Source organism: Sinocyclocheilus anshuiensis, unplaced genomic scaffold, assembly GCF_001515605.1.
Source record: "Sinocyclocheilus anshuiensis isolate Anshui unplaced genomic scaffold, SAMN03320099.WGS_v1.1 scaffold1, whole genome shotgun sequence".
Classification (NCBI taxonomy): Eukaryota; Metazoa; Chordata; class Actinopteri; order Cypriniformes; family Cyprinidae; genus Sinocyclocheilus; species Sinocyclocheilus anshuiensis.
In genome coordinates this window covers 51,248-68,436 of record NW_015539843.1, presented here as the reverse complement: position 1 = coordinate 68,436, position 17,189 = coordinate 51,248, and the positions used below count along the sequence as shown (strand labels likewise).

Below are 17,189 nucleotides of genomic sequence, written 5' to 3'. Positions count from 1 at the left end.
ATATAAAAATATATAATTTTTATATATATTTTTTTTCATGGCTGATCCTTTAATGCCCTTTCTAGTGTAAACAAACATTGAGATCCATTTAGAAGCGAGCATCACAACAGCCTACTCATTTTAAAGAGCAAAGCACTTGAAGTGAGTACTCTGAAGGATGCAGGCTATATGGCCTCATATGTGTGTGTGTGTGTGTGTGGTAGACCCTACAAAAAGCTGAACATCACTGCTGATTCATTCTGAATTGGAATGTTACCTTGGTAACACAGCAGCAAAATTCCAAAAATGCAGTTCAGAATGTTGCAGGAAAATTAGATTTAGTAATTAGATTTATTTGCATACGGTCTCTCCACGTGGCAACCAAACTAACATGAAAATATGTAAATCAGTATAGTATTACTGATTTCCAACCGATAAACCACAGGGCACAAACTAATGGTGTGAGCTCTCAAGATAGGTGGGGGTGAGATAAAGAATCTCATCCATCCTCTGATGTCCAGAGATTTCAGCTGAATTTTAGCCTTGCAGTGAAATGAGAAGAGAATTATCAGAGGAAAAGAGATAAGCAATGGGGGAAAGGAGAGTAGGAGAAAGAGAAATGGACCCTGCCAAGGTTGCGAACGTCAGAGATGATCAGAGATCAGACTTTCCGTAGCCTTAAGCTGATCTTATTACACCACTGAGGTGCTTGCTGTATTACCCAATATGAGTTCCAATAACGTGAGAGACATTCTTACACACTAAAGGGAGCAAAGTCTTCATAAACTACTTATTAAACCAGCTTGATGAGGACACACACACACCTTTGCATTTACACACACATACTTACAAATGTACTTAGCCACCTAATTCAGGACATTCTGTACTACAAACATTTTCTGTTTGTTGAAGTGAAACTCTTGAAATGTTGCCCAGCCAAACAAATTTGAGGACCATAACTGTTGTATAAAGACAATTACTACTGACTAACCTTTACTTTTTGTCTGAATTTTTAAAATTTTAAATGACATGTAATTGATTTACAATATATACATACAATATATACATTTGATAAAAAAATACAGTAAAAATAGTAATATTGTGAATTACCATAGCAATTTAAAATACTATTTTCTAATTTTAATATATTTTAACATGTAATTTAATATGAAATTCCTGTGTTGACAAAGCTGAATTTTCAGCACTCATTACGCCAGTCTTCAGTGTCAAATGATCTTTCAGAAGAAAGAAACTAATTTTTGATTACTTTTTTCTCAAAAGAAGAGCGGTTATTTAAAATTAGCATTATATTTTATTTTTTTTTTGCTGTCACTTTTGATCAATTACATGTATTCTTTTTGAATAAATGTATTTTTTTCTTTTAAATATATATAAAAAATGTTTTTATGATCTAAAAGTTTGAGACCACATTGAAAATAAGTGAAGTAATGAAATTTTTTTTAAATGAAATGTGAAATAAATGCAAAACCGAAGCATTTTCACTAGTGGTCTCAAACCTGTTGACCCCACTGTGCATTTGCAATATTCACGCATGGGTTATACATACATAAATCCATGCATTAATAAACAGGATAAGTGCTCTGAACACATAAATGGTCTCCTATGAAATCTAGATGTAATTTAAGCACAGAGACATAGACCTGTATATTAGTTGCTCATGCAGTTTTGACCACTATGACAGCAATAACTACAATCACTCTCCTCTCTCTGCTTACCTTTTCCCATGCACACACCGAGCAGTACTGGAAGCTAATGTCTCTCATCGTGTTCTTCCCCCACCAATGACCAGCGCCCTTCCCTCAAACACTCAGACTAGACTACCGTTCTCTCTAGACAGACACATCTGAATACTCAAGAAGGTTCCAGAAGTGTGGACGAACGACATTAGACTTGAGTGCCGTCACCGTAACTCAATACCGCAATGGTGTGACTGTGTACGGATCCCATATCTGTTGATTGAGTTACAGAGGAGGTTTAACCGACCCAAGTTCATATTAATCTTTAGCACAGACACACTGAGAGATATAACCACAAACAGTTAATCTTAATACAAATACAGAAAGAGATATGCTAAGATATCAGGCTAAGTGCTTAAAGGCTAAGCTATTAGACTAAGCAATTAAAAGGTACGCTAAGATATCAGGCTAAGTGTTTTATGGTATGCTAAGCTTTCAGTTTTATAACGTTTATTTGGATTAATTCAACTGATTTGTGATGTATAAATTTAAAAAGACAATAACTGTCAAATAATTTGATGATAATTTGACAATAATTGACATTTTGAAGGTTAAGATGACATTTAGAAAAACAGATATTTTATCATGCAAACAGCTAGATCTCTCTCACCGTTCTGATTGGCTTTGATTTTATCATGTGATGCAACAATTTTTTTTTCTTTTAGTGTCGACAGAAAAACTGCAATCTTGTCATGTTGTGCCTCAAATGGAGTAATGGAGACAAAAATGTTATAATAATATGACTACAGTAAGAGTTACTTTATCAAATGTTCTTTAAAAACCCACAAAGACGTCAGCTGCCAGAAGAGAATAAAGACTGCATCTGTAGCAAAATGATTAGAAACACAAGCGGTGTGAAGATTCAGTGAGGTTCTGCTGTAGCATCTCTACACCACAAGGCACTGAGCAAAAACATAACAGTTAATAATTTATTCAAATAATTTATTCATCATGACTAGTCAGCTCTTTAATGAGACTTTAATGAAATGTTGACAAACTGCCTCTTTGGCGCAGGACAGACGTGGTTTGAGGGAATGTAGTGCACGCTTGTTAAAGGAGCTGACCATGGTGCTGAATCAAGCACACAGTAGAGTGGAGCTCAACTACAAACTCACTGCCTAATCAAGTATTTTCTTTTGTTTTGCTGATGGCCTTGAGGCCCACAAAAAGCATGCTTTGTGCCATTCGCAACCTTAAGATGCTTTTAGTCTTGCGTGGTCAGACTTTTGATGATCCGCATCACGTGTGGTCCACATTACAGCTTCTTCTGGCCAACAACCACCCACTTAGGCAGGAAGAGGCTATTTGACTGACATGTGGATAGATGACTTGAAGTCTAAGATGTCCATGAACACCATTTTTTGTTAACATTTAAATCAGTGTATAAGGGAAAGTATGTCTTTTAGATGTTGTAAATAAATAATTTTAGAATTGTAATTTTATAAATAATTATCAATTAATTAAATAATAAAAACAACAAAATAAAAAATAAAATAACTAACTAAATAATTACATTAATAATTAAATAATGTAAAATACATAATTGAAAATTAAAATTGAAACAAATAAGCAAATAAGCAGACAAGTAAATAAATAAATCTAGCTAAAATAGTTTTAGTTTGAGCATAGCACGTCACAACACTTTTTTAACTACCCATAAATACTGACCTACCGCAGTTTATTTTTTTAATGTGACTTTTAGAGGTGATTAAATCTCAGTGTCTCAAACTAAGCTCTTAAATAAGAACATGATTCTATTTAAAAGATTTAAGCCATATAAGACCAAAATGTAGAAAAAAAACAAAGATTAGCTCTTTAAAATGGCTCATTGGAGCAGAGGAAAGTCACTTGACTCCTGGAAGTTGCATTGAAGCCAGCCATTTAGAAATTGGCAATTTGAATCAGCTATTTAATCCAATTCTTGCCTTATTTCTTTGTATTATGGATCAGATTGTCCTTCTAACAATCTATGGACCATCTGATGCTGAAACTAGGATGATTTATACACCTGAACCCAATATGTTGACCATTTCGACATGAAGTGTTGTTATTTCAGTCTGAATCCTCTACAGTGTTGGTGCACTAAATTATAGTCCAAGTATTACTCTGCTAGGCCTTAAATACAATAACCAATGTACAGTACTGCAGCAGCTCCAAATGTGCAGTCTCTCATCTATAAACTCTTGTTTAGTTCACTTTTATACCTCCTCCTGCTTCTTCTCTCACACGTAAGTGTCAAAACTCTCTCCCACTGGCTCCGATCTGCTGAGATTCCGGTAATATCAAAAGCGAGAGCAGCCTAACCCTCCTCTGAAAATGTCGCACATGCACTCCTCTGCATGTGCATTTAAGGAATAGCTCACACAGAAATGAAAATTTGCTACAAATGTACTTACCCTCAGGCTATTCAAGATGTAAATGAGTTTGTTTCTTCATCAGAACAGATTTGGAGAAATTTAGCATTACATCACTTGCTCACCAATGGATCTCCTGCAGTCAATGGGTGGCGTCAGAATGAGAGTCCAAACAGCTGATTAAAAACATCACATTAATCCATGTAATGCATGTTTGTAAGAAACAAATTCATAAGGCATTTTAACTTGAAACCATCGCTTCTGGCCAAAATACCCATCCATAATCCAAAATAATGCTTCCTCCAATCAAAAAGTACATCCCCTGTTGTCCCTCACATCAAAATCCACCATCATATTTGTTTAAAACTGTTTTGGACTGTTTTTGCTTGTAAAAGGTGCTTGATCTGGACATGTTTCTCTCCTCATTCAGAAAAGACAACTTTCATTGGAGAAAGTAACCATAGAGGGCTCGTATGCAATGGTTTGACGTTAAAAACACCTTGATGGATTTCTTTCTTACAAACACATTGAATGGAGTTCTGCTGATTATTCTTGAGTTATACGTTGATTATTGTGGTGTTTTTATCAGCTGCTTGGACTCTCATTCTGACGGCACCCATTCACTGTAGGAGATCCATTCGTGAGCAAGTGATGAAATGCTGAATTTCTCCAAATCTGTTCTGATAAAGAAACAAACATCTACATCTTGAATGGCCTGAGGGTGAGTACACTGTCAGCAAATGTAAATTTTTTAAGTGAATTATTATTTTTTTTTAAACATGGAGAGCTTGTCTTTGTAAAAACACCTATTACCATGCTGAAAATTAAGATTGATTAAGATTGAATTAAGATGAAAACTAAGTGAGATGGATTAAAGAACGCCACATAAGTCATAAAACCTGCATATGAGCCAAATAACATGAAACATGCGCGCACAAATCTGACACACAGATTTTAATGCCTCTTGCTGCTTCTCCAGCACAAACGCACATCCACACAGATGTTTGTATGCGAACACACACACACACAGACACCTCCAGTGCCAGAGATCTAATTAAAGGCTGTGAGATTGAACATGTCCCTCCTTCTGATAGCGTAAAATTAGATGTTACAGATTTGGATTGCATTCTCACTGTGACGTCTGACACATCTGCTGGAAGGATGTGTGGTGTTCTGCTTTTACGTGTGTGTGTGTGTGTGTGTGTGTGTGTTTGTGTAAAGAGAAAAATAGAGAATGTGAATATGAGCTAATGCAAAATGTGAAAAGCAAATATATATATAGAGAGAGAAAGTAAAAGAACCAGCGATTTATGCAAACACACACAGACATGCTCATATAAACCCAGTGAATGTTGAACGTCTCAACACAGAACATCAATATTTATACACTAGCTGAGCTGAGAATGGCAGTAATTGCTGCGGAAATCAATGTCTGTTGCTCACAGTGTATTTCATCTTCTTATGAAGGTCACATTTCGTTTTCACAGACTTAAAGGAGACACATACTCGCACAGAAACACACGCTCTCACACACAGACACAAAGTCTTTACACCCACATATTCCTGCATCATTGAATCAGGCACACATTACTCTACTGAAATCCTATGTATGAAAATGCTTCTCGAATTATCCTTCATTTAGGGTGCATGTGTATTATTTGTAAGAGTTTCTGTACATGTACTGCACTAGTGATGGAAGAAGCAGATTAGCTCAAAACAGCATAGCTACATTTATTAATTATCGTAAAATTCATGAATACATTTGGATTCAAATTTAAAGATTGCATTAAAACAAATTCAATTATAATGAGAAGCAGGTTGTTGTTGTTGTTGTTAAATAAAACTAAAAATTATTTTAAATAATTTTTGGTAATTGAAATTAAGCTGAAATAAAATATAAATATCAGAAGAAAAACTAAACTTAAAAATGTGTTGCTTTGGCAGCTAACTGAAATAAAATATGTGCAAGTTGAAGTACTAAAATGAATAAAACTAAAACAGAAAAAAAAATGAAAGCTACATAGAAACACAAAAAACTTCACACAAGCATACTTAAACATGCTTTGTAAACAACACTTCATCAAATTCAGTACATACTTCAACCATATGCGATTTCAAACATAGCTTTTCTCTTCTAAAGTGCAAGGGGTCATGGGAAATATTAGCTAAAAGTAGAACTATCTAGAACTCTAGAACTATCCTGGTATAAGGAACATGATTTTCAAACTACTACAGTTCGGGAAAGACTATTAATTATCATGCTTACCAGTGCAAATGGTATAAAACTGAGATACAGCCAAACAGCTGCATGATAGCATCTAACCGAGCCAAACCTCATGTTTCATTCAGTGTAAAATCTAATTTTTCATTTTTGACTGCTCATAACATAAGATTGCTAAGAGCGAAACAGCTCCGAGATTTTTCTTTGGAAAAACTCTGCAAAGGCATCACTGTTGGTAATGTTAGCTACTAGGGGTGTGACGAGATCTCGTGGCACGTGAGATCCGATGTGTCTCGAGAGATCTGACTGGTCTCGCGAGAACGTGACGATATCCTCGCGCAGACCTTTCAGATATATTTGCATTACACTGGCTCGTTCACCAGTGGTGGTATGTAAGATATTTTATGTTACATCAGACAAGTGGCCGCATGATAAGCGGGAAAATTACGCAGTGTAGTCTTTATCCAGTCATAAAAACAGAATTCACAGTTTAATGCGGAATGCCTCGGAATTTGTCAAATTTTGAATGAGTTAATCAAAAGTAGGTCATTACACTTAAATCAAATCACGATATGGACTAGTATCTGTAAATATTAAGCCGCAAAAGTCGATTTAAATATGAATCCTGCATGTTCTGCCTGTCTCTGTTAATGAATGGCGCAGACGCGTGGTTTCATTTACTACACACATACTGAAGCGCGCCTGACACTCGCGGTGATTTCAGCATCTGCCGTCTCACTAAATGAGGACGTAAACACATGAACAACATCTCCAGAACTGCTCTAAGAGTCACTTCATGAGCATTTTAGCGTTTGATTTGAGTGAAACTAGCGTCATATCTCATACACAGAACTGTAAAGGTATTCACGGCAACCCGTCAAAATAAAAGTCCGGTTTGATTTGAAGACATTGTGTGCCTATAACTATTTTTCAGTAGAATGTACATAGCCTACCACTACCACTACTACTACTACTACTACTACTTAAATGAAACAATCATTATTTTCTTAAGGAATAATCACACAAAACATTACTTCCATGTTTTACTTTTAATAGTAAATCCCCTTTGTTTGCCAAAAAATCTTGTTTGCTTAATTTTCAATAATTAAAAGATAAATGATAAATTAAATAAATGTTTTATGCCTTCATTTGATAACCAGAAAAATTTAAATATACAACACAGAATTTCTGAGGGGGAAAACAATTCATAAGGCTACTTTAAGAAAAAAAATAATAAATTAAGTTGTTTTATGCATTCAAATAATTAGACATGCTAAGACACAGAATTTGGTAACAATAAAAAATAAAAATAATATGGTGAGAAAAAATAAAACATTTCATAGGGCCCTAAACATGTAATTTTTGTTAAACTTTTAATACATTGATGTGAAATGTATAAGTTCCATGATTTTAATTAATAAGACATGCTTTTTAACGAAAAAAAAAAAAAAAACGGAATACAGAAAAATTGAAATGGAAAAAATAGAAATAATAGAAATATACGCAATGCAAACGACATTCACAGCCCTCTAATTTGCGGTAGAGCCAAAGAGCTGGTGCAGTTTTCTCGACAGACGGACAGGAGAGAGACCTATGGGGGCTTCTCTTACATCACTGCTTCTTTGATTTCACTCTCTGTCTCTCATCCTCCTCCTCCAGGCATCCCTCTCTCATCTCTCCAGCTCCTGCGTCACTCTTTCATCCTCTGCGGAATTCAAGTATGTGTGTGCGAGTGCGTCTGGAAGAGATACATTTGAGTTGCATTTGAGCGTGCACATGCCCGAGTGCATGTACGTGCGAGTATGTGAGAGAAACGAGGTGTGCTTAACGTGTGCGTGCCGCCGTCCCCAAGATCCCCAACCTCAGCTAACTGGCTTATGAATGCTGGATGGGAGTTTTTATGATCTTGTTAAAACTGGTTACATTATTCAAAGCTCCATTCATTAAGAGAGAGAAAAGGCAAAGAGAGAATGATAGATTGAGAGGGAGAGAGAGAGAGAGAGAGAGAGAGAGAGAGGGAGACAGAAAGGCCGCAGGCTGAGTGAAATTTTAATGAATTCTCTCACAGGCGAAGGAAAAACGATTGTGAAAGTTGGCAGAGAAGGACGAGATTTCAACTCCGCTGATTTCTCCTGTGTCATCAGCTCTTTTATTTTTTGTCTCTTCTAATGGGAGATGTTCGAAGAAAGACAAAAGAAAGTGAGAAAGGGAGATGTCAGAGGTATCATTTTCATCCAGATGTGTGACACTGCTACCTCATGTTGCTTTTCTCACCTTATTAAGCCAGAAATTAAAAATTTTCAGCTGCACAGAAGAGGATTGCGTTCTGTCTACCATCTAATTTACACTACAGTTCAAACATTTGGAGTTAGTAAGATTTATTTATTTTTTTTAAGTTTTTGAAAGTCTCTTATGCTCACTGAGACAGCATTTATTTGATCAAAAGTAAGCAATATTGTGAAATATAATTACAATTTAAAATAACTGTTTACTGAAATAGCCATTATATTATATTATGTTATGTTATGCTATGCTATGTTATATGTTACATTATATTATATTATAATGTCATTTAGTTCTGTGATGGCAGAGCTGAATTTTCAGCAGCCATTACTCCAGTCTTCAGTGTTAAATGATCTTTCAGAAATTAGGATTTGTTAATGAATAAAACAGCATTTATTTCAAATATATCTTCGTAACATTATAAATGTCTTTACTGTCACTTTTAATTAATTTAATGACCAATGATTCATGATTATTCTCAAATAAAAGTATTAATTTCTTTCAAAAATATTATTACTGAGCCCAAAATTTGTATAATGTGGCACATTACTGGTATGAAGAATCAGATACATACAGCACAACTAGTGTTACCTGGTTTTGTTGTATGAGTCAGTTCTTGTGAATCAGTCTGAATCAGTCTTCTATAATTTACAGCATTAGCAGACAGAACATTTATTTTGTATTTAAGCAAAATGGAGATTGTATCTGAAATATACCCAAATGAATCAGAATCAAATCTAATCGGGCTGAGAGCTTGTGAATCAGAACAGAATCAAATCAGGAAATCTGTAATGATTCTCAGCCCTAGATACAAAACACATTAAGGGGGACCACAAAGACGGGCAACACTCTATAAAATAAAGATTCCAAAAGGGGGTTTTCACAGCAATGCAATTAAAGAAGCATTTTTGGTTCCCCAAAGAATGTGCCATGTAACAGTTCTCAAAAGAATAATTTTTGATTAGTGTGAAGAACTTTTTCTAGTTTAAAGAACCTTTTGTGCAATGGAAAGTTTCCATGGATATTTAAGGTTCTTCATGAAACCATGGATACCAATAAATAACCTTTATTTTTTAAGAGCGGAATGTACGACGCTTGAGAAAAACAGCAGTAATTTGTTGTCATGTGAACAGGAAGAGTATTTTTAATGAAAGGATGTCTGGTAAGAAATCTTACTTCACCCGTCATTGGCATTCACTGTGGACTCTGTGTGTACACATGTGCACCTGCAGGCTCCATATCACACTCCTTCACTGTTGAAGATAAGAGATACTTGAGGTGTGTGTGTGAGTGTTTCCAGGACTGAGACAGGGATGTGAGTGTGTGAAGAGATGTGAGATCACGTGTGGAGACGATACTGGTGGACAGCCTCTCATTAGCCTCTCATAGTCCCCTCACCCGTTGGGACTAGTTTTAATGCTTGCAGATTAACGTCACAGATTAGGATTAGGATAGTCACTAGTGAAGGTTTTTAGACTTTGCATGTTCTTGTGGTGTGATTAGCCAATTAACATTATCATGATGTCATTTTCCCACAGCTCTAGAGTGATTAGTCACATGACATTTACACCTCAGATGATTGGCTAAAAAAAAGCAACTAGCATTGAGATTAATTGGAAAGCTAACAGACAGCTTTCTTCAGGTATTAACGGCCTCTTTGGTTGTGAAAGAGAAGAGGAAGACAGAGACAGAAGGACGAAGTAGTCTGGCCAGACTGGCTCCTTCTAAGCGTTAATAAGAAGGATAATGAAATTAGAGGTCTGAAGGCTTGTAGTGTGGTCACAATGCTGTTCTGACTTCATTAGCAATTATGTAAACATGGGCAAACACAGTGTTTTCATGCGTGTGCCTACTTTTTACTATATTAGTCACATATCTGAAAAAGTCCTAAAAAGACAGTAAATCCTTTTAAAACTTTTACATTTTAGAAGTGTATAAACCAATTCAGTTTTCTCTGGGGTTTTCAAACTTTTCAAAAAAATCAAGGACCCCATTCTTAAAATAAAGGCTGCAATATATTTGCATAAAAATTCATTAGAAAATATATTTTAAAATGGTATTTATTTTATTGTGAACGATTCATTCATGCATACATATTTATTATTATATATTTTTTTTAGATTTGACCAAAAATGTCATAATAATTCGATCTTACAGGAAAACGACTCATGTAAAGTTCATGTAAACTGTAAACTCTGCTGCTTTCTTACAACCAACTGCAAGATTGCATTCAGATCTGCCACCATTCAATTAAAAACCGATGGACTGAACACAATTTTTTTTTCTTTTTTGATTTTGATTAATTTAATTCAGATTGTGATGGATCGGCTGCCTCCCCCCTAATTATCATCATCACCCCGTCCCTTAATCGCTGCCCTTCACCAGGCTCCCGACAGGAGTGGGTGTGTGAGAGAGGAGGGGCGCAGAAACAGCCAGGTCTGGTGACGTGTCATGAGGCACACCTGAAGCGAATGGAACCTCGTCACCGCCGCTGTTAAAAGCAGAGCGCACCTCTCCTCGAGAGACTGGTCTCTTCCCCCTGTGCATGCACACTGGTGTCCTCGTGGGTCCAGGAGGGGAGCGTAGAGGGACTCCCACGCCGCCAGAGACGCGAGCTGTCGGACCTGCTGTCCGGAATGGAACCGCACCCGTGACACGGTCGACGAGCCAGGATGCCGGGCCGTTAGTCCCCTCAACCGCCGCGCGCCAAGGAAGATGAGCCGCTGTGACGAAGCCAGAGAGGGGAGTGCGTGCGGCTGGACCCCTCCTTTCTGAACACTTCCCTTCCTTCACCATTCCCCGGCACAACGAGGACACCAGATCCCCTGTTTATTTTGGACACCATGTTCCCTTGGACACTTTATTCCCGTTTTGAACATTTTGCTTGATTTTCTGTTAAATAAAAGCCTCTCCGAGGCCTGATGCCACACCCACTGTGTCTGTCGTTTGCTCCTCCCACCAAAAGATATATTACAATGCGAAAGAAAATATCTGCCACTACTTCTGTTACATCGCAACGAAGTTCGATATTATAAATAGATGTTATTTTAAAAATTAAACATTTATCACTGTACAAAATCCAAAATCGCTGACTAACGTATGCATGAGCATATTGTTTTTCTACCCATTATTAATATTATGTTAAAACTTGGAGAAACATTTTCAATTTAATTATTTACTTTTTTAACATAGTTCTTCACAAAAGTGTTTTTATTCAAATCAGAATGTTTTATGTTAAATATTGCATTAAATATATTTAATAAATATCTTAAATTTGTAAAAATCTACAGCCCCAAAAATACACTTTTTATTTTTCCTATAACACTTTTTTGTGCCCCACTTTGGGGTTTCTGGACCCTGGTTTGAAAACTTCTGGGTTAGTGAACTGGGTGAAATTATTATTCATGAGTAAGAAAATGTCACAATGTCCCCTCAGTTTTCAGATTGTTCCTATATGCACCTGCTTGAAACCAATATGAATCGTGAATAATGTGACAGTCCTCAATAAGTTTCATTAATGAGCCAAAAACATCATCTTGTTAAAGGAAACAAACTCTTTTCCATATCTAGAAGCCTGACAAACCTTACTGCTCACTTTGCTAACACCACTCCAAATGCACATATTTTCAAGATGTCATTCTGCACGGATGGTTTTCCATTAACACTTAATTCTTTTACCACACTTGAGTGTTCCCTCAAAACAGAGTTGCCAAACAGGCATCGAAGAAGCTGATGACTGACTGCCTCTCCACATACACACAAACATATGCACCACTCCTACATGATCATTTTCAGTTACGGAACAATGCAAAATTGTAACACACCAAATCAGGATAAATGTCATGCTAATGGACTGCTTTTATAAAAATGCTGTTTCCAAGCAACTAACAGGTGAGAGGAGCTGCAGCTCTGTGCGTCCACAATACTGACAACAAGAGAACCAAAAACAGAAACTGAGACTGAGAAAGAGAACCATGATCACATGAAGGTGATGATGTGCAATCATGAGAACAGATATAACTCATAATACAGCATAAGCCAATGGCAAGACGTGCACTACATAATGCAATAAAACTCAACTCAATACATTTGAGTTAAATTCAGTACATGTAATCCAGTAGTCTGTGAATAACACACCTTTAACAGTATTGGAAGCTACTGAAAGGGGAAGCCTAATGACTCACGAACAGTTTCTACTGGGTAACATGATGTGACAGCAATATAAGCTGGTGTGTGCATATAATCAATGCAATTCATTTACATCAGGCCCAACACATCCAATCATCCAATATCTCTGGTGTGTGTATATGTTTGTGTGATGTTAAAATCAATTTAAGTGAATATTAAGCAAACATTTAGGCAGAATAGAACACTTCCATCTTTACTTTCCTAAAACAAAACCCTTAAACATTAAGATCACTGGCATACGGTTAGGAGAATAGATGCATGCAGACTGACCAATAGTTTGTGCTGTTGTCGAAGCAGGTAGAGAGCGGCGGTCTCGGGTGAGAGTTTGTGTTTCCTGTCCTCTAGCAGCCGGTACGCTTCCACATGCTGAGGCGATAACTCGGATAAATGCAATGGAAACACATCATTCCTCAGTTTCTGGAAAGCACAGAAACAAAACATATAAATATAGGATGAATAGATATATAGCAAATAGTAAAATATTGTATTTTTAATTAATTAATAGGCCTACTTTTATTCAGGAAGAATGCATTAAATTAAAAGTATCAGTAAAGACATTTATAATGTTATACAAGATTTCTATGTCAAATAAATGTTGTTCTATTGAACTTTCTATTCATCAAAGAATCCTAAACAAAAAAATTTATCATGGTTTCCACAAACATATTACCAAGCACAATTGTTTTCAACATTGATAAAAAAAGACGTTTCTTGACCACCAAATCAGCATATTAACATGATTTCTGAAGGATCATGTGAGACTGAAGACTGGTCTCACATTCAGCTTTGATCACAGGAATAAATTACATTTTTAAAAATATTAAATTAGAAAACAGTTATGTAAGTAGTTGTAATATCGTCCTTTGTACTGTATTTTTAAAAGCAAAAAATAAAAAAATAAAAAAATAAATTCCCTGAGTATGAGACTATGGCCCCAAAAGCATTTGGACACTTATGTTATCTCTACATTAGACACTAAATATCAGACAAGTGACATCTGCAAATAATGTTAAAGCTTTTTGAACCAGCTTCACTTTTATGTGCCATTTCTGCTAGGTCAAAGATGAAAATATAAACTTTAATATGTTTTCTTCCCTTTCTACAGGAATAAAATACGAATCTTACAGCTAAACAAACATATCATCTACCTTTATAACAAACTAGCTAGCTAGTGTGTCTGTGTTTACACTGTGTGTTCTTTATTAGCAGTGACTCTTTTGTGGTTCTTGTCAACAGTGCTGGTTTCCTGTAAGGCCTGACTTTAGCAGGTGGCCAATGAGTACAAAGCAACATTACACCATCATCATGTTCTTTACACATTACCAGGGGCTATTACTACTCTGGCAAGCAAACAGCAGCTTATCAGCATGTCTGTTTGTGCATGTGTATGTGTGTCCATAAACTGGTCTGGGTTACATACAAACCCTAACACCTGCTCCATTTGATTGTAGAGAACAAACAGGCATGAAAACAGAATGTGGGTATATTAAACTGCTGTAAATGGACAACACACAAACATACACGCAATGAGTTTGCTTGCTGCTGTTAGTCCTGCAAGCAGGAGGCAGAACCAGATGTTTGGCTTCAGCAAAAGCTCTTAGTGCCCGAAAAGCTTACAAATTCAAGTGGCTGTCAGTCTCATATGATCTGATTGAAATATTATGAGTGAACAAACGGAACATTCAAGAAACAGTCACTTCACTCAGTATGAATAGAAGCACATAATCAACGTGACATGCTAAGTCACACTCAAATGTCCAAAAAATGTGAGACCACATTGAAAAGCTTGTTGTTGCAGTTTTCCAATTATTCTTTAAATACAGGACTTTTAAAAAACGTGTGAATGCAAATAAAAGTTGATGCAAACTGAAAAACGTCCTAAATAAAATATTATTAATATTTAAAAAATGTTTGCCCTCCAAATCAGCGTCAAGAGGTGTGACTATTGAAGTCAGTCAATATGCAAAAATTATGATGTCAGATAATCTGACTTTATTATCACAAGACAAGGTTAGTTTAGGTTGTGAAATGTGGTGCAGTTTCCCAAAACATGATATGAATAAATTTGTAATTCATAATATTGTACTGTGTACTACAAGAACTGTGTAGTATACTTTAAGGTTTAAAGAAAATATGGTATTACTTTTACCTTGTTGGTTATACCACATGACATTTGTAGAGATATTAAACTGTTTTTTTTTTTTAAACCATATAAAACCAATATAAATACAAAATGTACATTTCTAAGAACTTGACATGTGCTTAAATTAGATTCTTAAAAGATTTTTCCTTTTCTTTTTCTTGGACACTTAATATGTCATTTACCCATATAACAAAACTTAAATAAATAAATAAAAATAAAAGCATTTTCACTAGAAGTCATTTATATTGGAATGCAACTGAGAAAATATCTCTGACTATGCAGGACTAATAACTGTATTGACTTTATCTATGCCATTTGAAAGCAGTGCAAAATACTTCATTAAATAAACTAATGTGTTATAAACAGCACCAAAACCGGCCATGTAATGACCCAGCAAGACTACAGTATCTACATATGAGGCATTTGATATCTCCAGATACTCACACCTGCCTAAGCGCCCGCTCTTAAGATGAGTTAGCCTAACGGTTAGCTTAGCTCTCCAGATCACAGGAAGCAGAAGGAACAAAAAGCATGTTTACTAATTCATGGCAGCAGTCAGGTGTAACGGGGCGTGGCCTTTGTTCTGGAGAAGATTCAGAAACGTTACACTGAGATCCTGAACCATGGATAATCTACAGGGCTAAAATTAGACTGTTGTGTGAATAGCTGCGAAGGGAAAATGGTTTGATCATTTCCAAGTACGTGAAAACAAATAGCCTTGAATAGCCTGGTGACCCCCAGGCATGTTGTGTTATGCTTTCGTGCAACTGTGTCTTTTGGCTGTGGTTGGCTGTATGTTGTCTGAGCGTTTGAGAGTGTGTGTTTGTGTATGGGAGTCAGTGTTTGCGTCACAACTGATCTGATAAAACTCTCCTTGACATGGCTCATATGACATTTTCTTAAAATAATCATTCAACTGGTCCATAAATAAATAAATAAATAAAGTGAATGAATGAATGGACAAGTTTCAAATACAGCATATGTAGAAATGTGTAAAATACAGTAATGCTTCCATCACTTATGTTGCCTAAAGCCAAATTATTTGATGCTGGCATGGACCCCAGAATATTATGATCCCCCTTGCTAAAATAAAGTCAGCTGCTATATACATTTTCATACATGAAGACCATTTCTATGGTGAAAAATATTGCAAAATTGTGGAAAATATTACCAGTAAAATGTTTTCTATTTCTATGTTTCTATTTTAACATATAATTGTTAATACAATTGATTGAGGTTTTTTTCATATAATTTTAACTATAACTTTTTTTATTATATTTTATTACTTGATTATATTTTTCCCCACTATTTTTCTCATAGCTTTTCCTCATTTCATTAAATTTAATTCCTGGTCCAGATTTCATTCAATCACAGAGTGGACAGTCAGTCCTTAAAAAAGAAAAAAACAAACAAAAAAAAAACAAACAAACAATAAAAGCTTATAATGTCCAATTCAAGAGCTACACACACTGAAAATGGTGCTTAATATAATAAGAATATAATAAAAATGACTACTGGAAATATGATGATGATAATAATAATAATAATAATAATTATATATATATATTATATAATATAATTATATATATATATATATATATATATATATTTGTGCTTACTATGTCAAAGTATATGATTTCAATTCATGCCAAAGAAAACATGTGCTTTGCCATTTATATCACCTTTTGGACCCAATTTAATTAATTCACTGAGCAGAGTAGGGCTGTCAAAATGGCTGAAAAACTCAATTCAAATTTTGTACTTAAATATGATCAAAATTCGAATTATATTCGAATTTAAAATGCATAATTTCAGTTAGGGTGAAAAAAAGCTTTTGGCTTTTCTCCTGAGGCCACAAGAGGGCGCATCGAGCAAAATATTACTAATGCACGTTTATTAAAAAAATAAGATGACATGACTATCTGTGAAAAAAGTGCAAAATGTTTAAAATAATGTTTATAAACCAATTATAATTAAGTTGCTTAAACAACTATAAACAAAACAGCATCATGTATGTATGCATAGTTTAATACAAAAAAAAAGATGTTTTTTTTTCAAAGGTGAAATTGCATTAATTTTACATGGCTTTCTAAACATGCGGCTCTTTTGTGCAATACGCGAGTGCAACGCTGATAGATGTCCTTCTAGAAAATGCTCAAAATATGTGTTCTGTGTGAACGGCTTGGTTTCAGTTTTGATATAAACAAGATCTATCACGGGAAGTCATGGCCTAATGGTTAGAGAGTCGGACTCATAACCCAAAG

General features: G+C 35.4%; 1 protein-coding gene across 1 annotated transcript in view; it reads right to left on the bottom strand.

Moving 5' to 3' along the window:
• The window catches only part of LOC107684511 (peripheral-type benzodiazepine receptor-associated protein 1-like), a 113,209-nt gene that overhangs the window by 60,467 nt on the left and 35,553 nt on the right, over positions 1-17,189 (bottom strand). Inside the window, exon 3 of the mRNA XM_016480783.1 lies at positions 13,053-13,199. Coding sequence (XP_016336269.1) covers positions 13,053-13,199 — 147 coding nt within the window. The remainder of the gene's footprint in view (positions 1-13,052; positions 13,200-17,189) is intronic.